This window comes from Bombina bombina, chromosome 6, assembly GCF_027579735.1.
Source record: "Bombina bombina isolate aBomBom1 chromosome 6, aBomBom1.pri, whole genome shotgun sequence".
In the NCBI taxonomy this organism is placed as follows: Eukaryota; Metazoa; Chordata; class Amphibia; order Anura; family Bombinatoridae; genus Bombina; species Bombina bombina.
Genome location: NC_069504.1, coordinates 736,538,130 through 736,562,279, shown reverse-complemented (window position 1 = coordinate 736,562,279; position 24,150 = coordinate 736,538,130). Strand labels below are relative to the sequence as shown.

Below are 24,150 nucleotides of genomic sequence, written 5' to 3'. Positions count from 1 at the left end.
GATTCTAACCAGAGCCTGAACAAAGGCTTGAACATCTGGCACAGCTGCCAGTTTTTTGTGAAGTAACACCGACAAGGCAGAAATCTGTCCCTTCAGGGAACTTGCCGATAATCCTTTTTCCAATCCTTCTTGAAGGAAGGATAGAATCCTAGGAATCTTAACCTTGTCCCAAGGGAATCCTTTAGATTCACACCAACAGATATATTTTTTCCAAATTTTGTGGTAAATCTTTCTAGTTACAGGCTTTCTGGCCTGAACAAGAGTATCGATAACAGAATCTGAGAAACCTCGCTTCGATAAAATCAAGCGTTCAATCTCCAAGCAGTCAGCTGGAGTGAAACCAGATTCGGATGTTCGAACGGACCCTGAACAAGAAGGTCTCGTCTCAAAGGTAGCTTCCAAGGTGGAGCCGATGACATATTCACCAGATCTGCATACCAAGTCCTGCGTGGCCACGCAGGAGCTATCAAGATCACCGACGCCCTCTCCTGATTGATCCTGGCTACCAGCCTGGGGATGAGAGGAAACGGCGGGAACACATAAGCTAGTTTGAAGGTCCAAGGTGCTACTAGTGCATCCACTAGAGCCGCCTTGGGATCCCTGGATCTGGACCCGTAGCAAGGAACTTTGAAGTTCTGACGAGAGGCCATCAGATCCATGTCTGGAATGCCCCATAGTTGAGTGACTTGGGCAAAGATTTCCGGATGGAGTTCCCACTCCCCCGGATGCAATGTCTGACGACTCAGAAAATCCGCTTCCCAATTTTCCACTCCCGGGATGTGGATAGCAGACAGGTGGCAGGAGTGAGACTCCGCCCATAGAATAATCTTGGTCACTTCTTCCATCGCTAGGGAACTCCTTGTTCCCCCCTGATGGTTGATGTACGCAACAGTCGTCATGTTGTCTGATTGAAACCGTATGAACTTGGTCCTCGCTAGCTGAGGCCAAGCCTTGAGAGCATTGAATATCGCTCTCAGTTCCAGAATATTTATCGGTAGAAGAGATTCTTCCCGAGACCAAAGACCCTGAGCTTTCAGGGATCCCCAGACCGCGCCCCAGCCCATCAGACTGGCGTCGGTCGTGACAATGACCCACTCTGGTCTGCGGAATGTCATCCCTCGTGACAGGTTGTCCAGGGACAGCCACCAACGGAGTGAGTCTCTGGTCCTCTGATTTACTTGTATCTTTGGAGACAAGTCTGTATAGTCCCCATTCCACTGACTGAGCATGCACAGTTGTAATGGTCTTAGATGAATGCGCGCAAAAGGAACTATGTCCATTGCCGCTACCATCAACCCGATCACTTCCATGCACTGAGCTACGGAAGGAAGAGGAACGGAATGAAGTATTCGACAAGAGTCCAGAAGTTTTGTCTTTCTGGCCTCTGTTAGAAAAATCCTCATTTCTGAGGAGTCTATAATTGTTCCCAAGAAGGGAACCCTTGTTGACGGGGATAGAGAACTCTTTTCCACGTTCACTTTCCAGCCGTGAGATCTGAGAAAGGCCAGGACGATGTCCGTGTGAGCCTTTGCTCGAGGGAGGGACGACGCTTGAATCAGAATGTCGTCCAGGTAAGGTACTACTGCAATGCCCCTTGGTCTTAGCACCGCTAGAAGGGACCCTAGTACCTTTGTGAAAATCCTTGGAGCAGTGGCTAATCCGAAAGGAAGCGCCACGAACTGGTAATGTTTGTCCAGGAATGCAAACCTTAGGAACCGATGATGTTCCTTGTGGATAGGAATATGTAGATACGCATCCTTTAAATCCACCGTGGTCATGAATTGACCTTCCTGGATGGAAGGAAGGATAGTTCGAATGGTTTCCATCTTGAACGATGGGACCTTGAGAAATTTGTTTAAGATCTTGAGATCTAGGATTGGTCTGAACGTTCCCTCTTTTTTGGGAACTATGAACAGATTGGAGTAGAACCCCATCCCTTGTTCTCTCAATGGAACAGGATGAATCACTCCCATTTTTAACAGGTCTTCTACACAATGTAAGAACGCCTGTCTTTTTATGTGGTCTGAAGACAACTGAGACCTGTGGAACCTCCCCCTTGGGGGAAGTCCCTTGAATTCCAGAAGATAACCCTGGGAGACTATTTCTAGCGCCCAAGGATCCAGAACATCTCTTGCCCAAGCCTGAGCGAAGAGAGAGAGTCTGCCCCCCACCAGATCCGGTCCCGGATCGGGGGCCAATATTTCATGCTGTCTTGGTAGCAGTGGCAGGTTTCTTGGCCTGCTTTCCCTTGTTCCAGCCTTGCATTGGTCTCCAAGCTGGCTTGGCCTGAGAAGTATTACCCTCTTGCTTAGAGGACGTAGCACCTTGGGCTGGTCCGTTTTTACGAAAGGGACGAAAATTAGGTCTATTTTTTGCCTTGAAAGGCCGATCCTGAGGAAGGGCATGGCCCTTACCCCCAGTGATATCAGAGATAATCTCTTTCAAGTCAGGACCAAACAGCGTTTTCCCCTTGAAAGGAATGTTTAGTAGCTTGTTCTTGGAAGACGCATCAGCCGACCAAGATTTCAACCAAAGTGCTCTGCGCGCCACAATAGCAAACCCAGAATTCTTAGCCGCTAACTTAGCCAATTGCAAAGAGGCGTCTAGAGTGAAAGAATTAGCCAATTTGAGAGCATTGACTCTGTCCATAATCTCCTCATAAGGAGGAGAGTCACTATCGAGCACCTTAATCAGTTCATCAAACCAGAAATATGCGGCTGTAGTGACAGGGACAATGCATGAAATGGGTTGTAGAAGGTAACCCTGCTGAACAAACATCTTTTTAAGCAAACCTTCTAATTTTTTATCCATAGGATCTTTGAAAGCACAACTATCCTCTATGGGTATAGTGGTGCGTTTGTTTAAAGTGGAAACCGCTCCCTCGACCTTGGGGACTGTCTGCCATAAGTCCTTTCTGGGGTCGACCATAGGAAACAATTTTTTAAATATGGGGGGAGGGACGAAAGGAATACCGGGCCTTTCCCATTCTTTATTAACAATGTCCGCCACCCGCTTGGGTATAGGAAAAGCTTCTGGGAGCCCCGGCACCTCTAGGAACTTGTCCATTTTACATAGTTTCTCTGGGATGACCAACTTGTCACAATCATCCAGAGTGGATAATACCTCCTTAAGCAGAATGCGGAGATGTTCCAACTTAAATTTAAATGCAATCACATCAGGTTCAGCTTGTTGAGAAATGTTCCCTGAATCAGTAATTTCTCCCTCAGACAAAACCTCCCTGGCCCCATCAGACTGAGTTAGGGGCCCTTCAGAAATGTTAATATCAGCGTCGTCATGCTCTTCAGTATCTAAAACAGAGCAGTCGCGCTTACGCTGATAAGTGTTCATTTTGGCTAAAATGTTTTTGACAGAATTATCCATTACAGCCGTTAATTGTTGCATAGTAAGGAGTATTGGCGCGCTAGATGTACTAGGGGCCTCCTGAGTGGGCAAGACTCGTGTAGACGAAGGAGGGAATGATGCAGTACCATGCTTACTCCCCTCACTTGAGGAATCATCTTGGGCATCATTGTCATTATCACATAAATCACATTTATTTAAATGAATAGGAATTCTGGCTTCCCCACATTCAGAACACAGTCTATCTGGTAGTTCAGACATGTTAAACAGGCATAAACTTGATAAGAAAGTACAAAAAACGTTTTGAAATAAAACCGTTACTGTCACTTTAAATTTTAAACTGAACACACTTTATTACTGCAATTGCGAAAAAACATGAAGGAATTGTTCAAAATTCACCAAACTTTCACCACAGTGTCTTAAAGCCTTGAAAATATTGCACACCAATTTTGGAAGCTTTAACCCTTAAAATAACGGAACCGGAGCCGTTTTAAGCTTTAACCCCTTTACAGTCCCTGGTATCTGCTTTGCTGAGACCCAACCAAACCCAAAGGGGAATACGATACCAAATGACGCCTTCAGAAGTCTTTTATAAGTATCAGAGCTCCTCTCACATGCGACTGCATGCCATGCCTCTCAAAAACAAGTGCGCAACACCGGCGCGAAAATGAGACTCTGCCTATGCTTTGGGAAAGCCCCTAAAGAATAAGGTGTCTAAAACAGTGCCTGCCGATATTATTATATCAAAATACCCAGAATAAATGATTCCTCAAGGCTAAATAAGTGTTAATATCAATCGATTTAGCCCAAAAAAGGTCTACAGTCTAAATAAGCCCTTGTGAAGCCCTTATTTACAATCGTAATAAACATGGCTTACCGGATCCCATAGGGAAAATGACAGCTTCCAGCATTACATCGTCTTGTTAGAATGTGTCATACCTCAAGCAGCAAAGGACTGCAAACTGTTCCCCCAACTGAAGTTAATTGCTCTCAACAGTCCTGTGTGGAACAGCCATGGATTTTAGTTACGGTTGCTAAAATCATTTTCCTCATACAAACAGAATTCTTCATCTCTTTTCTGTTTCTGAGTAAATAGTACGTACCAGCACTATTTGAAAATAACAAACTCTTGATTGAATAATGAAAAACTACAGTTAAACACTAAAAAACTCTAAGCCATCTCCGTGGAGATGTTGCCTGTACAACGGCAAAGAGAATGACTGGGGTAGGCGGAGCCTAGGAGGGATCATGTGACCAGCTTTGCTGGGCTCTTTGCCATTTCCTGTTGGGGAAGAGAATATCCCCACAAGTAAGGATGACGCCGTGGACCGGACACACCTATGTTGGAGAAAGATCTTTTATGTTTATTAGAAGGCGGAATGGCAGACAAAGCGTTCTGAATGGAATCAGAAATAAATTCTCTTAAATTTACAGGAATATCCTGAGCATTAGACGTTGATGGACCAGCAACAGGTAATGAACTACTACTGATGGAAACATTATCTGCATGTAAAAGTTTATCATGACAACAATTACAAACCACAGCTGGATGTATAGTCTCCACAAATCTACAATAAATGTACTTAGCTTTGGTTGAACAGATATCAGGTAGCAGGATTCATACAGTAAATTCTGAGACAGGATCAGATTGAAACATCTTGCAGTATGTAAGAGAAAAAAAACAACATATAAAGCAAAATGATCAATTTCCTTATATGACAGTTTCAGGAATGCGAAAAAATGCAAACAGCTTAGCCCTCTGACATAGAAAAAGAGGCAAAAGGAATGAGGTCTTAAATAATGAAAATGTTTGGCGCCAAGTATGACACACCACAAACAGAAAAAAAGGAAATGTATGCTTACCTGATACATTTGTTTCTTTTACAATATGACGAGTCCACGGATTTCATCCTTACTTATGGGATATCGCCTCCTGGTCAGCAGGGGGAGGCAAAGAGCACCACAGCAGAGCTGTAAATATAGCTCCTCCATTCCCTCCCACTCCAGTCATTCGACCTAAGTTAGGAAGAGAAAGGAAAAGCCAAGGTGCAGAGGTGACTGAAGTATAACAAAAATAAAGACCTGTCTTAGAAAATGACAGGGTGGGCCGTGGACTTGTCATATCGTAAAAGAAACAAATTTATCAGGTAAGCATAAATTTCCTTTTCTTTTACAAGATATGACGAGTCCACGGATTTCATCCTTACTTATGGGATACAATACCAAAGCTATAGGACACGGATGAAAGGGAGGGACAAGACAGGAACCTAAACAGAAAGCACCACTGCTTGAAGAACCTTTCTCCAAAAAACAGCCTCGGACGAGGCAAAAGTATCAAATTTGGAAAATTTGGAAAAAGTGTGAAGACACGACCAAATTGCAGCCTTGCAAATCTGTTCAACAGAAGCATCATTTTTAAATGCCCATGAGGAAGCCACCGCCCTAGCAGAACGAGCCGTAATTCTTTCAGGAGGCTGCTGTCCAGCAGTCTCATATGCAAAACGGATGATACTCTTCAGCCAGAAAGAAAGAGAGGTAGCCGTAGCTTTCTGACCCCTACGTTTCCTGGAAAAGACAACAAATAATGAAGATGATTGACGAAATTCTTTAGTCGCCTGCAAGTAAAACTTCAGGGCACAGACCACGTCCAAGTTATGTAACAGACGCTCCTTCTTAGAAGAAGGATTGGGACACAATGAAGGAACAATAATTTCCTGATTAATATTTTTGTTGGAAACAACCTTAGGAAGAGAACCAGGTTTGGTATGCAACACTACCTTATCGGAATGAAAAACAAGATAAGGAGAATCACATTGCAATGCCGCAAGCTCTGAAACTCTGCGAGCAGAAGAAATAGCAACCAAAAATAAAACTTTCCACGATAATAACTTAACATCTATGGAATGCATAGGTTCAAACGGAACCCCTTGAAGAACATTAAGAACTAAATTCAAACTCCAAGGAGGAGCAATTGGTCTAAACACAGGCCTGATTCTAGTCAGAGCCTGATAAAAAAGATTGAACATCTGGGACATCTGCCAGACGCTTGTGTAACAATATAGATAAAGGAGAAATCTGTCCCTTTAAGGAACTTGCTGACAATCCATTCACCAATCCTTCTTGGAGAAAAGATAAAATCTTAGGAATCCTAACCTTACTCCATGAGTAGCCATTGGATTTGCACCAATAAAGATATTTACGCCATATCTATGGTAAATCTTTCTAGTAACAGGCTTGCGTGCCTGAATCAAGGTATCAATGTCCGAATCAGAGAACTATTGCTTAGATAAAATCAAGTGTTCAATCTCCAAGCAGTCAGCTGCAGAGAAATTAGATTCAGATGATGGAAAGGTCCCTGAATGAGAAGGTCTTGCCTCAATGGAAGCTTCCACAGTGGTAGAGATGACATGTCCACCAGATCGGCATACCTAGTCCTGCGAGGCCACTCAGGAGTGATGAGAATCACCGAAGCCCTCTCCTGTTTGACTCGAGCAATCACTCGGGGAAGGAGAGCAAACTGAGGGAACACATAAGCTAGAGTGAATGACCAAGGCACTGCCAAGGCATCTATCAGTTCGGCCTGAGGATCCCTGGACCTGGATCCGTATCTCGGGAGCTTGGCATTCTGACGAGACGCCATAAGATCCAGTTCCGGCCTGCCCCATCTGAGAATCAGGTTGGCAAAGACTTCTGGATGGAGTTCCCATTCCCCCGAATGAAACGTCTGTCTGCTCAAAAAATCTGCCTCCTAGTTGTCCACTCCTGGGATGTAGATTGCTGACAAATAACAAGAGTGAGCTTCTGCCCACTGAATTATTTTGGATACTTCTGTCATTGCTAAGGAACTCCTTGTTCCTCCCTGATGATTGATGTAAGCCAGTGACGTGATGTTGTCCGACTGGAATCTGATAAATTTGGCCGAAGCCAACTGAGGCCAAACCTGAAGCGCATTGAATATTGGCCTCAGCTCCAGAATATTGATGGGAAGTAGAGACTCTGACCGAGTCCACACACCCTGAGCCTTCATGGAGTTCCAGACTGCACCCCATCCTATCAGGCTGGCGTCCGTTGTCACTATCACCCATGAGGGCCTGCGGAAGCACGTCCCTTGGGACAGATGATCCGGCGACAACCACCAAAGAAGAGAATTCCTTGTCTCCTGATCCAGATATATTTGAGGAGACAAGTTTGTCTCCATTCAATTTTCTGAGCATGCTTAGTTGTAGAGGTCTGAGATGAAAACGAGAGAACGGAATGTCCATTGCTGCCACCTTTAATCCAATTGCCTCCATGCACTGAGCCACTGACGGCCGAGGATTGGACTGAAGGGAACGGCATGTATTCAGAATCTTTAACTTTCTGACTTCCGTCAAAAAGATTCTCATGGATAGAGAGTCAATTAGAGTTCTCAGAAAAGGAACCCTTGTCTGTGGAATTAGTGAACTCTTTTCTAGATTCACTTTCCACTCGTGAGCCCGCAGAAAGGACAGGACAATGTCGGTATGAGACTTTGTTAGTTGATAAGACGACACCTGGATCAGAATGTCGTCCAGATAAGGCGCCACTGCAATGCCCCGCAGCCTGAGAACCGCGAGCAGAGACCCCAGAACCTTTGTGAAAATTCTGGGTGCTGTGGCCAGACCAAAAGGAAGAGCCACAAATTGAAAATATTTGTCCAGGAAGGCAAACCTTAGGAATTTGTGATGAACCCTGTGTATAGGGAAATGAAGATATGCATCCTTTAGATCCACGGTGGTCATATATTGTCCCCTCCTGGATCAATGGAAGAATGGTCCGAATAGTTTCCATCTTGAAACTTGTTTAGACTTTTGAGATCTAAAATGGGTCGAAACGTTCCCTCTTTTTTAGGAACTACAAATAGATTTGAATAAAACCCCTGCCCTGTTCCTGAATTGGAACGGGGCATGTTACTCCCATGAGGGATAGATCTCTTACACAGCGTAAGAACGCTTCTCTTTTTATCTAACTGATACCCTGAGACACGATTTCTAGGGTCCAGGGATCCTGAACGTCTCTGATCCAAGCCTGGACAAAGAAAGAAAGTCTGCCCCCTACTAGATCCAGACCCGGATCTGGGGTCGCCCCTTCATGCTGTCTTGGTAGCGGTAGCAGGCTTCTTGGGATGTTTACCCTTGTTCCAAGTCTGGTTGGGTCTCCAGGTGGAATTGGCTTGATAAAAATTCCCTTCCTTTTTAGTGGAAGAGGGGATTCCTTTGAAGTTTTGAAAGGAACGAAAATTACTCTGACGTCCCCTTTGCTTAGATGTTTAATCTTGAGGGAGAAGGTGACCTTTACCTCCCGTAATATCAGAAATTATCTCCTTCAAGTCCGGCCCGAACAGGGTCTTTCCCTTGAAGGGAATAGTCAATAGCTTAGATTTTGAGGATACATCCGCAGATCAAGACTTTAGCCATAAGGCTCTTCATGCTAAGATGGCAAATCCTGCATTCTTAGCCGACAATTTGGTGATCTGAAAAGAAGCAGCCGTAATAAAAGAATTAGCCAGTCTAAGGGCCTTAATTCTATCCTGTATTTCCTCTAAAGAAGTCTCAGTCCTAAGGGACTCTTCTAGAACGTCAAACCAAAAAGCAGCCGCAGTTGTGACTGTTACAATGCAGGCCGTCGGTTGCAAAAGAAACCCTTGATGAACATAAAGTTTTTTGAGAAGACCCTCCAACTTCTTATCTGTGGGGTCTTTGAAAGCACAAATGTCCTCTATAGGAATAGTCATACGCTTAGCCAGGGTAGAGATAGCTCCCTCCACCTTAGGGATCGTCTGCAAAGAATCCCGCACGGTGTCAGCTATAGGGTACATTTTCTTAAACATAGGGGAAGGGGAGAACGGGATACCCGGTCTTTCCCACTCCCTAGCAATAATTTCCGAAATTCTTTAAGGAACCGGAAAATCATCAGAATAAGAAGGGACCTCTAAGTATCTGTCCATCTTACACAATTTCTGTGGAGGGACCACAATAGTCACAGTCGTCCGTAGTAACAGATGAAGGTGTTCAAGCTTAAACCTGAAAGACATCACGTTCGAATCTGTCTGAGGTAAAGCACTTCCTGAGTCAGAAAGTTCCCCCTCAGACATGGCCTCCCTACCCCTGAATTCAGAGCCCTGGGAGGGTACATCGGAGATAGCCATCAAAGCATAAGAAGTCGCAGGGACCACATGGGCCTCTGTCCTACTGCATTTGCCTTGTAACACTGTCAACTTAGATAAAACTTCTGTAAGAGTGGATGACATAACTGCAGCCATATCCTGCAGAGTGAATGAAGAGGATGCAGTTGAAGAACTCAGCGTCGCTTAAGTGGGCGTTAAAGGTTGTGACGCTTGGGGAGAAAGATGCGGCATATCCTGAGTCTCATCAGGCTGAGAAACATCCTTTGATACACTTGCATTAAAGAAAATGTGTTCTTTAAACTGTAAAGCCCTCTCAGTACATGAGGGACAAAAAGTAATAGGGGGTTCAACATTGGCATCTAAACACATAGAGCATGTACTTTCCAGAAGGTCAGCCATGACAAAAAAAAATCCAGCAATAGCAATATTGGTAATTTTAAATGTGATTAAAAACAAAAACAAACCCTTTTAGAAATTTTGTTGAAAACGATGTACTGTACCTTTAAAAATTAAAACCGCAAAGCTTTTTTACTGCTCCACAATAAACCTGCAATAACAGGGACACACCATAAGACTTTTGGAAGGTTGTCCTGTATTCTGAACAGTCAAATTATGTATAAAGGCTTAAAGACTAAATTAACCACTTGCACCTCGCCACAGCTCTGCTGCGGCGCCTACCTGTTCCCACGAGTCACTGAATAGACCTCCGTGAACGGCACTCCCAAAACCGCTTGTGGGATTGCAAACACAAGCTGTTTTAGGTAACACCGGAGTCCTGAAGCTCTCTCTCTCTCAACAGTCAGGATCCGGATGGCAAGTGCGCGACTAAGCTCGCAAAACTGCTAAGCCCCGCCCATCATGGGCGGGATTAATTCCCCGGCCATAATACGAACCGCATGGGAATAAAAAATGTCTTTTACCACTGTGTTATCCACAAGTTAAAAGTTGCCAATGCGCCCCCTCAAAACACACTCTGTCCACCATTAGATCATTAAATGATAGGACACAGCCTCCCAGCATCAACACCGGAGCCCTTCTAAACACATCCACCTGGATTAACCTTTATTAGGTCCCAGATAGCACTGCTGAACTTCACCTAATAAAGAGGGGATACCCATGCAAACAATCTTAGCCTGTGCAAACTGATTACCCCTTCCCGGTATAGGGAATAAGTGTCAGTCTGTCCTGAGATACTACAGTCTCCACATAAGCAAATGACTGTACATACCTTAATACTGAACGCAGTATGAGGCTGTCCCACACAATGAAGATGTTCTTTTCCTCACCTCCAGCAGATCTGTGCAAGCAAAAAGGGTCTTAGATAATATCTGCTAAGACCATTAGCAGGACAGCAAACAATATGGGAGTCGATTGAAAGACTGAAAGTCTCCCCAGTCCATTGCTTAAAAGCCAGTAGTTCTAGCCCTGAGAAAAAATAGTACACACTGGTACCATTTAAAAATAATAAACTCTTGATTGAAGAATCTAAATTAACACCTCACTTTACCTCTTCCTATCACTAACACAGGCAAAGAGAATGACTGGGGTGGGGGGGAAGGGAGGAGCTATATATACAGCTCTGCTGTGGTACTCTTTGCCTCCTCCTGCTGACCAGGAGGCAATATCCCATAAGTAAGGATGAAATCTGTGCACTCGTCATATCTTGTAAAATAAATATTTTTTGGCGCCAAAAACGTCCGGAACAAAACACTAGTGTCATAGATGACACAACCTCGTGAAAGACTCTGTGTCAACTAAGACGCTGGAAATGACAAATTTGCATCAACAAACGTAACTTTTGCGCCAAAAAATCTTGCAGCAAGAATAGCGCAATACATTTTAGCATACTTTGCTCTCGCGAGCCTAAACAGCCCGTAATTTAGAAAAAGAGTCAAATTGAAATAGACTAAACCCCAGGTAAGAATTTCTTTTTTTTTTTTAAAGAATGCATTTCCTAGAAACTGACAGTCTGCAAAAAGGAAATATACTGAAAACCTGAATCATGGCAAATATAAGTACATACATATATTTAGAACTTTATATATAAAGTGCCAAACCATAGCTGAGAGTGTCTTAAGTAAATGAAACATGCTTACCAAAAGACCCATCCACATATAGCAGATAGCCAAACCAGTACTGAAACGTTTATAAGTAGAGGTAATGGAATATGAGAGTATATTGTCGATCTGAAAAGGGAGGTAGGAGATGAATATCTACGACCGATAACAGAGAACCTATTAAATAGATCCCCGTTAGGAAGACCATTGCATTCAATAGGTGATACTCCCTTCACATCCCTCCGACATTCGCTGTACTCTAAGAGGAATCAGGCTTCAAAAGAGCTGAGAAGCGCATATCAACGTAGAAATCTAGCACAAACTTACTTCACCACCTCCATAGGAAGCAAAGTTTGTAAAACTGAATTGTGGGTGTGGTGAGGGGTGTATTTATAGGCATTTTGAGGTTTGGGAAACTTTGCCCCTCCTGGTAGGATTGTATATCCCATACGTCACTAGCTCATGGACTCTTGCCAATTACATGAAAGAAATAACATTAAAGGGACAGTCACAATTCCCTCCTAAATAAAATCACTAAAAAGTGAAGGAGATTCAGCTGCAGTTAGATCTGAACTCTGGTTGTAAAGAGTTAAACCATCTACCGGACAACTAGAACTTGCTGTTGGCTAGACAGTAGCCTGCAGAGAGGAAAAAGGAATAAATCCTTGATATCCGACCTCTGTTAGAAAACCTCTTCTAAATACAGTCATAAAAAAACACCCATGAAATTGGAACAAGGAAACACTTCTCCAGATTCAATACACATCCAGGAGAAAGAAGATTGGACAAAATTTATTTAAAAAGAGATAGCTGGATGGAAGAATGACACCTGGACCATATATAGACCAGAAAAGCACCCTTGAGCTACCCCAGGACCTAAAAGTCTTTCTTGGCTGATGCAACTCATAAGCTAGAGAAGCTCCCCAAACATGAGAACAATAAACACATCAGCCCTCCGGTCTATGTTCTCATGAACAGATCCCCAGAACCAAAGAAGGTCAGTACCAGAGAAAACTTGAGCTAAATACCCAGATCCCGTTCCCAGACAGGGGCTGGAACTCTCACTCCCAGCGAGGAACGTCCTGAATCCTGTTCAATGAATGTTTCTCATTGTACCTGGAATTCAGAAATCTTAGATTGTATTCCAAACTCTACTAAGGAAGAAAAGGAAAACTTTCCTTTAGACCTACTCCAGAAAAATCTGTAAGTCAGGGATAGATCTTCCAAAATGAGTCCAAAGAAGGACTCTTTCTTGAAAGGAAACGCCAGAAGCATGATTTTGGAGGAAAATATTGAACCTGCAACTGCAGCACTAAAAAGCCTATAAAGCCTAGGCTGCACCACTAAGCCACAGGTAGGCTTCTCAGCAAGACATTAGCCATAATGCCCCGTGGCTAGCACCGCAAGGTTAATAAGACAAGCAATTATTCTGAATGAACAATTAAACCTCCCGCTTCTTATCTATGAATCCGCAAAGGAGCAGGTACCCTCTAAAGGGATCAAAGATCTCTGCGCCATAGTAGCGAGGCCCCTCTACTTTGTGCACCATGCATTTTAACAGAGACATCTACAGGAAAATCCTTGAAAAGACGTACAACAGGGAGAAACATATCCCTAGCTTATCCTATTCCTGTAAGAATATCCAAGGTACGCCTAGTAAAAACTTCCTTAAGGAACATCATTTAAATGATAAAGATCACAAAAACTTTCAAGGTTGAAAACGACATGGGTATCGATGTCGTCCAAGTAGCCAAAACCTCCTTTAACAGTACATGAGGTGTGCAAGCATACATATGAAGGAAACCACTTCAGCATCAGATGAAGGAGTTATACTGTCCGCATCTGAGATTTTTAGTCACAGAAGCTACCGGCAAATTCCCCTCACCGCACTTAGGAGAGAGAGAAAAACCTGTGTAGCAGATGAGAAGCAGAAACCTTACTATTCGAATCTTCAAATGTCCTTTTGCATTTTTCCTGTAGAAAGGAAACACAGATGAAGCTGCAGATATTGCATAGGATACCTGAGCTACAACACTATAGGCAAATACACTCCTCCAGGATTGAGAGGAACCGCAATAGAGGCTTGGGACACTTGAGGAGAAAGCTGTGGCATTGACTTAACAGCATCATTCCGAAAGGCATGAGATTCAGCATGTAACAACTGATCTGTATTTCAGAGGGCAAGACATTAGATAAAACTAATTATATCCCCTGAAGGACATGAGGCTCTAAACAAAAGAAGATATAAAAGTTATTTCATATTATGGTCCACCAGCGCCAATAAACATATATTGGAAGTCTGGGTAGACACTCCAGGAAGTACACCACTAACCACAGTGGATAAAACTTATAATATAACATGTTTATTAAATCCTTAACTAGACAATTAAGGTAAGCAACACATAGAGACATCAATGTGGATCTCTGATATAATGGACATGTCTAAAACAGTCTCCAGCTCCTAAAAAGGAATGCTCACTACACAGAATGAAATTAAAATACAATGTGTACTGTCACTTTAAAAGCAATAATATTGTTAATTTCATAACCCCTACACGGAACCCACTTTTAGGTTGAGGGAACATGTAAGCCAGAGGCAGGGAAAACATAATTTATGTAAGAACTTACCTGATAAATTAATTTCTTTCATATTAGCAAGAGTCCATGAGCTAGTGACATATGGGATATACATTCCTACCAGGAGGGGCAAAGTTTCCCAAACCTTAAAATGCCTATAAATACACCCCTCACCACACCCACAATTCAGTTTAACAAATAGCCAAGACGTGGGGTGATAAGAAAGGAGCGAAAGCATCAAAAAATAAGGAATTGAAATAAGTGTGCTTTATACAAAAAAATCATAACCACCACAAAAAGGGTGGGCCTCATGGACTCTTGCTAATATGAAAGAAATGAATTTATCAGGTAAGTTCTTACATAATAATATGTAATGATATTGATAATTATGTTTTCTTTCATGTAATTAGCAAGAGTCCATGAGCTAGTGACGTATGGGATAGCAGATACCCAAGATGTGGAATTTCCACGCAAGAGTCACTAGAGAGGGAGGGATAAAATAAAGACAGCCAATTCCGCTAAAAAATTAATCCACAACCCAAATCAAAAGTTTCAATTTTTATAAAGAAAAAAACTGAAATTATAAGCAGAAGAATCAAACTGAAACAGCTGCCTGAAATACTATTCTACCAAAAAACTGCTTCTGAAAAAGAGAAAACATCAAAATGGTAGAATTTAGGAAAAGTATGCAAAGAAGACAAAGTCGTTGCTTTGCAAATCTGATGAACAGAAGCTTCATTCTGACCTAGTAGAATGAGCCGCAATCCTCTGAGGCGGGGATTAACCCGACTCCAATAAGCATGATGAATCAAAAGCTGTAACCAAGATGCCAAAGAAATGGCAGAAGCCTTCTGACCTTTCCTAAAACCAGTAAAGATAACAAATAGAGTAGAAGTCTGTCTGAAATCTGAATAGCTTCAACATATTTCAAAACTCTTACCACATCCAAAGAATGTAAGAATCTTACCAAATAATTCTTAGGATTAGGACACAAGGAAGGAATAATAATTCCTCTACTAATCTTGTTAGAATTCACAACTTAGGTGAAAATTGAAATGAAGACAGCAAAAACCACCTTATCCTGATGAAAAATCAGAAAAAGGAGATTAACAAGAAAGAGCAGATAATTCAAAAACTGATCTAGCTGAAGATATGTCTAAAAAGAACAATACTATCCATGAAAGTAATTTAAATGTCCAAAGAAAGCATATGCTCAAACAGAAGAGCCTGTAAAGCCATCAGAACCAAATTAAGACTCCAAGGAGGAGAAATTGGCTTAATGACAGGCTTGATACGAACCAAAGCCTGAAGAAAACAACAAATATTAGAAAGATTAAAGATTTCTACAGTGAAACAGCACAGAAAGAGCAGAGATTTGTCCTTTCAATGAACTTGCAGACAAAACCTTATGAAGAAGCTATAAAATCCTAGGAATTCTAAAAGAATGCCAAGAGAATTTATAAGAAGAGCATCATGAGATGTAAATCTTTCAAACTCGATAATAAATCTTACTAGACAAAGATTTACGAGCCTGCAACATAGTATTAATCACTGAGTCAGAGAAACTTCTATGACTAAGTACTAAGCCTTAAATTTCCATACCATCAAATTAATAATTTGAATTCCTGATGGAAAAAAACAAATGTTAAGATATAAGGTCTGGCCTTAATGGAAGTAACCAAGATTGGCAACTGGACATCCGAACAAGAACCATATACCAAAACCTGTGTGGCCATGCTGGAGCCACCAGCCACACAAAAGATTGCTCTCTGATGATTTTGAAAATCACTCTAAAAAGAAGAACCATTGATGAAAAAATATAGGCAGAATGATAATTCCAAGGAAGTGTCAATGCATACACTGCTTCCGCCTGAGGAACCCCGGACCTGAATAGGCCCCTGGGAAGTTCCTTGTTTAGATGAGATGCTATCAGATCTATTTCTGGAAGCCCTCACATCTGAAAAATTGGAAAAACATATCTGGGTAAAGAGACCATTCTACCGGATGTAAAGCTTGATTAACAGAGATAATCCGCTTCCCAATTGTCTATACCTAGGAAAAAGACCACAGAAATAAGATAGAAGCTGGATTTAGCCCAAGCAAATGTCCGAGATACTTCTGTCACAGCCTAAGGACTGAAAGTCCCACCCTGATTGACATACGCCACAGTTGTAACATTGTCTGTCTGAAAAACAATAAACGTCTCGTTCTTCAAAAAGAAGCCAAAAACTGAAGAACTCTGAGAAATGCACAGATTTCCAAAATATCAAATTGTAATCTCGCCTCCTGAGATTTCCAAACCCCATGTGCTGACAGATATCCTCAGACAGCCTCCCAACCTAAAAGACTCGCATCTGTAAAGATCATGGTCTAGGTTGAAACAACCGAAGAGACCCGTAGAACTAAATGATGATGATCTTAACCACCGAATCAAAGATAGTTAAACATTAGGATTCAAAGATATAAAAAGTGATATCCTAGAATCCCCGCACCATTATTCAGCATAAAAAAACTGGAAAGGTTTCCTATGAAAATGAGCAAAGGGAATTGAATCCAATGCTGCAGCCATGAGACCTAAAACTTCCATGCATATATAGCAACTGAAGGAAATAATAGAGACTGAAGGTTCCAACAAACGGAACCCAATAAAATTGTCACTTGTCTGTTAGAGACAAAGACATTGACACAATCTATCTGGAAACCTAAAAAAGGTGACCCTTGTGTGAGGAATCAAGGAGCTTTTGATAAAAAGATCCTCTAACCATGTTTTGAAGAAACAACAAAGTTGAATCGTATGAGATTCCGCAGAACGAAAAGACTGAGCCAGTACCACGAGACCGTCCAAATAAGGAACACTGAGAACCTTGAAAAGATTCTTAGAGTTGTCGCTAGACCAGAAGGAAAAGCAACAAATTGGTAACGCTTGTCAAAAAAAGAGAATCTCAGAAAATAAAAATAATCTGAATGAAAACAGAAAATGAAGATATGCATCTATTGTAAACAAATAATGCCATCACTGACCAAAAAGGCAGAATACACCATATAAACACCATTCTAAAAGATGGTACACTTATATGACAATTCAAAAAGATTTTCTATCTTTGGAACAATGAATAGTCTTGAATAAAACCCCAAAACCCAGTTCCTAAAAATGAAACTGGAATAAATACCCCAGAAAACTCCAGGTCTGAGCAGCGCTTGAGCCCCAACGGGTGACCAGCCGCGCTTCACCAGTACCCAAAACATATAGGTCTGAAACACACTTAAGGAAAGTGTTAGCCTTACTGGAATAGCTGGAATATAATAGAGAAAAAAAGACTTCTCACAGACGGTTTTACTCTGAATCCTATTCTGTACCCAAAATCTAAGAAGTTTGGACCGAATCGAACCAGACAAATTTAAAAAAAGTCTTAACCTGCCCCTTACCAGCCAAGCTGGAATAAGAACCGCACCTACATGCAAATTTAGGGAGCTGACTTTGAACTTTAAAAAGGCTTAATTGAATGAAGAAAAAAACTTCCAATTATAAACATGTTGCTTGGGGAAGAATTTAGGATTTCGTTCCTTAGTAAGAACAAAAAAACTAATATAAGCTTAAAGTTTTAGTCTTAGAACTCAATCTTGAAGCCCAGAGTAACAGTTAAAGAATTGAATCCAATTATGAACCAAATAATTGATTATCTTGGAAAAAAAGAAATATGGATTTTAGAAATCAATTAGCATTTCAAGATTGAAATCACAAAGTTCTTCTAGCTAAAAATAGCTAAAGACATAGATTAAACCTCATTTGCGAAAATATTTAATAAAATGAAGACACAAATGAAATTACTAGCATGTTAATCAAGTTAAAGGACCAGTCAACACACTGGACTTGCATAATCAACAAATGCAAGATAACAAGACAATGCAATAGCACTTAGTCTGAACTTCAAATGAGTAGTAGATTTTTGTCCCTTTAACAATGCTAAATAAATCATAATCCGATACTTGATCTTAAAGTATCCAACCAGAAAGATGCAGCAATTGCAACATCAGCCAAATAAATTACAGGTCTAAGAAAAGTACCTGAAAATAAATAATTTTCCTTAAATAAGATACAACCATCTGAAGGAAAAAAATAAATACTATTTGCTATAGGAATAATAGTATATTTAGCAGGAGTAGAGATAGCCCCATTAACTTGGGGAATCTTCCCTCAAAACTGAAAACTAACCGCCGGCAAATAATATAATTTAAAAACCTTAAAGAAGGAATAAAAGAAAATTATCAGCCTATTCCATTCCCTAGTATCAGGAACTGGAAAAAAACCTCTGAAGAAACCACAGAAGATTAATAAGCAGAATTAAAATGTTAGCTAGTTTTTAAAATCAAAAGAACTAGTTACCTCAATAACCAAAATAATCCAAAATAATCAACACATTTTGAACAAAGAACAAATGTAATCTATTAAAAAATAAAAAAGTAGTCAGTGTCAATATCTGATGGAGAAAAATTCTGAATGAGAAAAAAACACCATCAGAGAAGGATAATTCAGTATGTTGTTGGTCATTTGAAACTTCATCAACTAAAAAAGAAGTTTGAAAAAGACCTACAAATTTTATTAGAAGGCGAAATGTCAGACAAAGCTTTTAAAATAGAATCAGAAAAATATTCTTATACATTTCTAAGTATATCGTGTTCATAAGATGTAAAAAGAATAGCAATATATAAAGCATAAATACTAATGGATTCTGCATGTAAAAGTTTATCATGATAACTTATTACAAACCATAGCTAAAGATAAACATTCATAACATTAAAATAAATTAACTTAGCTTTGGTAGGACTGATATCAGTCAACAGGAATCCCTCAGCATTTTCTGATACAGGAACAGTGTTTGAAATATCTTGCAATATGTAATAGAAAAAAACAACATATAAAGCAAAATTATCAAATTCCTTAAATGAGAGTTTCAGGAATGGGAAAAAAATGCAAACAGAACAGGCCTCTAGCAACCAGAAGCAGCAAAAAAATGAGACTTCAATAATGTGAAAAAAAGTGGCGCTAAGTATAATGCCCACATTTTTTGGCGCAAAAAAAACGTCTGTAACACACATGCGTCAAAAAATGACGCAAACACGAACAAACTTCCGGCGTCAACTATGGCGCTGGAAATGACAACAATTTTGCGGCAAAAAAGTTTGCGCCAAAAATTACGCAATAAATTAAAGCATTTTCTGCCCCCGCGAGCCTAACAGCCCGCAAGGAAAAAAGTCAAATTGAATATTTTTAAGGTAAGAAAAAATATTAATTCATAAGCATTTTCCCAAAAAATGAAACTGACAGTCTGAAAGAAGGAATACTGAATATCCTGAATCATGGCAAATATAAGTTTAAAACATATATTTAGAACTTTACATATAAAGTGCCCACCATAGCTTAGAGTGTCATAAATAAAAAATAAAATAAGACTTACTTACCCTAAGACACTCATCTACATATAGTAGATAGCCAAACCAGTACTGAAACGAGAATCAGTAGAGGTAATGGTATATAAGAGTATATCGTTGATCTGAAAAGGGAGGTAGGAGAAGAAATCTCTACGACCGATAACAGAGAACCTATGAAATAGATCCCCTAGAGGAAGACCATTGTATTCAAATAGGCAATACTCTCTTCACATCCCTCTGACATTCACTGCACTCCGAGAGGAAAACCGGGCTTCAGCCTGCTGCGAAGCGCATATCAACGTAGAATCTAGCACAAACTTAGTTCACCACCTCCATGGGAGGCAAAGTTTGTAAAACTGAATTGTGGGTGTGGTGAGGGGTGTATTTATAGGCATTTTAAGGTTTGGGAAACTTTGCCCCTCCTGGTAGGAATGTATATCCCATACGTCACTAGCTCATGGACTCTTGCTAATTACATGAAAGAAAACAGAGCTCATACATTTATAGACCTTTATATAACGTTAAGGCAGGAGGAGGATTGAGTCCACAATATCGTTATCATTTTCATGTAAATAGAAAACATGTAGCGCCTCTTCTGAGGCGAGCATGATAAATAAAAAACAACTGCTTTGAAGGTACAAATACGACTGGGATGGTAAGAAAAGTGGGAGGAGCTAAAAACTAGTAGTGTTAGGAATATTTGCCTCCTACTAGTGGTCAAGAGCTGAAACCCAGATGTAATTGCTTGTGGACTTTAAGAAAGAAAATGAACAGGGTTGAGAATTGGTTAAATTATGTTATTACCTTCATAGCTCGGAAGTCTTTCTTCATTTTTTCAGGAATTCCAGTCATAAAAGTCAGTTCAGGTACAAGCAGGACTATAATGGGTGTCTAGGGCAGTAGTGGAAGGAAAGGGTGGAAGAAAAAATGAGAGATGTGGTTAACAACAAACAATGAAATTATCAGAACAAAATTTAAACAGTTGACAGGTGTGCATTAAATTATTGTTAATGAACAAATAAGGCCCATATAACTAAAAAAAAATGTGTACTAAAAGTATTGAAGCTAATTTCTAGTTGTATTGCTCAAAAAGACCTAAGGGAACACAAGAACATACATAACCTATGGGAAATACTATTCCTGGCCACAAGAGGAGGCAAACAAACCCTAAACAAGGCTATAAATATCCTTCCCACTTCTACTATCCTCCAATAGTTCAGCCGAGGATAAGGAAAAGTGAAGAGAAATACAAGAGGTAAAGCGGTGCAAGGAAAAATGGATACCACCATTACCAAATAACAATTGGGTGGGGTTGTGGACTATAAATACCAAGAAGGAAAGGAAATGATCTGGTAAGAATAAATGTAATTTCCCTTCTATTGGCAGTGAGAGTCTACAAGAACATTCATATCCTATGTAAACCAATACCCAAGCTGTGGAGTTTACAATGTAAGAACTAAGCACCACCGCTTGAAGAACTCTAATCCCAAGGGAAGCTTCCGCCAAAGTAAAAAAAAATCAAACTTGTAGAATTTTTTTTTAAAGTGTGCAAAGAAGACCATGACACAGCCTTACAGATCTGTTCAACTGATACCTAATTTCTTAAAGCCCAAGTAGTAGATACAGAACGAGTAGAATGGGCCGTGGATCTCAAAGGAGGCTCCTCACCTGCTTTCCTGTAGGCCGTTCCGATCAGACTTGCACATTCTTGTCAAAACAAAAGTGAAAGGGAAGATATCTGACTCTTGATAGAAATGGCCGACAGGCCTTTCTTTAGACCCTCAGGAAAAATTGAAGACTATGCAGTTTTCACTCAATGCTTAAACAAATCTTGTCTGGTAACCAGATTGTGAGTCTGAATAAGAGTATCAACCATGTTCTCAGAGAAACCTCTCTGAGACATAATCAACCATTCAATCCCCAGACAGTAAGCCTCATAGTATCTAGAAGAGGCAATTTACCAAGGAGGAGCAGATGACAACCTCCCAAGATCTGCATTCCAATATCCTGCATTGGCTATGCAGTCACTATCAGAATAGATGGAATAACGTCCTGTTTGATACATTGGGGTAGATGCACAATCGAAATGAAAAGATAAACCAGACTGAAGCCCTACAGGACAGCTAGAGTATGCACCAAAAAGGGGCATTGTTCACAAGGTCATAGTACCTCACTGCTTTTAGCCGCTTGCTCGCTATTATATCTTCTAAAATCATAGAATACATGCGTGTGTGAAATGTGAGCAGATTAACAATAATACAGTCTCCGATATAGTAGAGACCTTTGCAGATGGTGATGTGAATGTTGGATGTTTATTAGCCAGAAGTAATATTAATGATAGCCTCCTCTATAGAAGAGGCTTATTTTAGCCAGGGGTTATGCGAGTCTCTCACTTTGTTAATTTGAATAACTGACAACTCATAATACCTCAACCTATATGTGTTTGGCAACTAAGGTGGCAACCTGATATTAGTGCTGGGTTTACTTCAATATCATAATTATAGCAATTGGTCAACAAAAAATCAACGGTACTGACATATATGTTATAATATTTATTGTATATTATCTTAAATACCTTCTTATATACATTAATGTAATGATACCCTGGTATTAACCTAAGCTACATTAATAACAGTGCAGCCTAGCATATAATTTCTTGTTACTGAGAGACATTAGGTATCGGTTTACTTCTCCGGTTGTGCTAATATGTATCAAACATACAATTGTATTTACTAGTAAGCACGCACACACCGGTCAAACCATTGAGAATACTGGGTCACAAAATACCGCATTGTTTAGACCTGCATTTTTTCTGAGCAACATAGCTGAACCTAAGCTCCCAGTCATATCGCAATACATTTAATCTATTTCTGCAATATCGGGCGCTACCTTGTGCTCACTATTAGTGCACATATCACTGAACTTTATGAGACTCTAAATGCCAAAACTGAATACGTTATATATACATACTCTGGTTATTATTTCCTGAACACACCATCCAAGGGCCCACTATTTACTGTGCAACAGTTAATCTGCACATTATTAATAATCTAAGGAATCGTGTAGCATTTGCCAATATCAGATATCCTTAAGAACTCTATTTGCAGAGATTACTGCAAAATTATTATTTCTGTTTCCCTCGCTATATATTGGATTCTTCTAATTAAAGACACGAGTTTGAGCTATATTTAATCAGTGTATGTGTGAATGTTTGTCTGAGTCCTGCTGGACTTTATCTTTTGTCTCCCAATAAAGATTTTTCAGTATGAATGGTTTTCTGAGACAATTTTAACTTCATTCTAACCTCCAACTGGGTATTTGGGGTTCCATTTACCCCCTGACACAGAGCATTGCTCTCCTATATCAATTCACCACTTTGTGTTGATAATTTAAACTAGTGGGTTTTTTCAAGATATATACTTAGAGTCAGACAGGCCTAGCCCTTTTTCTTGCAAGATCTCTTCTTGTCTTTGCAATTAATGGTACATCCATATGTATCCTTCCTGCCTCTCTCTTAAATTATAGGGCTAATATATTTATAATTCTCTATTATTTTTTCCCTATAATTTTTTATCCACTCTCAACCCACTAGCCCTCAGCCCCCCGTATTCTACTTAACATGTTCTCAGAGAAACCTCTCTGAGACATAATCAACCATTCAATCCCCAGACAGTAAGCCTCATAGTATCTAGAAGAGGCAATTTACCAAGGAGGAGCAGATGACAACCTCCCAAGATCTGCATTCCAATATCCTGCATTGGCTATGCAGTCACTATCAGAATAGATGGAATAACGTCCTGTTTGATACATTGGGGTAGAAGCACAATCAAAATGAAAAGATAAACCAGACTGAAGTCCTACAGGACAGCTAGAGTATGCACCAAATTCCAACTGAGGATCCCTGGACCTGGGCCCATACCTCAGAAGCTTGGTGTTCAAGCGAGAAGCCATCAGATTTATGTCTGGAAAACCCCATCTGCAGGATAGTTCCAAGAAAACCTCCTGATTTACAGACCACTAACCTTAGCGAAGTGTCTGACTGCTCAGGAAATTCACTTCCCAATTCTCCACAGCTGGAATGTGGATAGCTGAAACCCGACATTTATGTCTTTCTGCCAACTGAAGGATTTGGGACACCTCCTGCTTCAAGCGCAGCCCTGATGGTTGCAGTAGATCACAGTTGTGATGTTGTCCGAAATAAATCAGATATACCAATAGGAATTTAATTGAGGACACACTAGAAGTGCTTCGAAAATAGACCTCAACTAGAGGTCTAAGCTCTCAGAGTAACAAATACCGCCCACCAGCCCAACACACTCACATCTCTGGTGATTATTACCAAGGCAGGGTGACGAAAACTCATTTCTAGGAGAAATGGAGCTGGCAATTGCCACTAGATTATGCTCTCTCATCTGTATGTGATCAAGTCAGCAAAGCACCCAGCACCTTGGAGCTGTAGTCAGTCCGAAAGGAAGCGCAGCAAACTGGTAGTGCTTGTCTAGTCAGGCAAATTGAAGGAAACTGTAAAGATCCCCATGAATCGGGATGTGGAGGTATACGTCCTTTAAGTCTATAGTGGGC

At 40.6% G+C, this 24,150-nt stretch overlaps 1 protein-coding gene across 1 annotated transcript in view; it reads right to left on the bottom strand.

The window, feature by feature from the left end:
• PIWIL2 (piwi like RNA-mediated gene silencing 2) overlaps nt 1-24,150 on the bottom strand; it is a 1,312,150-nt gene that overhangs the window by 834,332 nt on the left and 453,668 nt on the right. Inside the window, exon 8 of the mRNA XM_053719412.1 lies at nt 20,374-20,460. Coding sequence (XP_053575387.1) covers nt 20,374-20,460 — 87 coding nt within the window. The remainder of the gene's footprint in view (nt 1-20,373; nt 20,461-24,150) is intronic.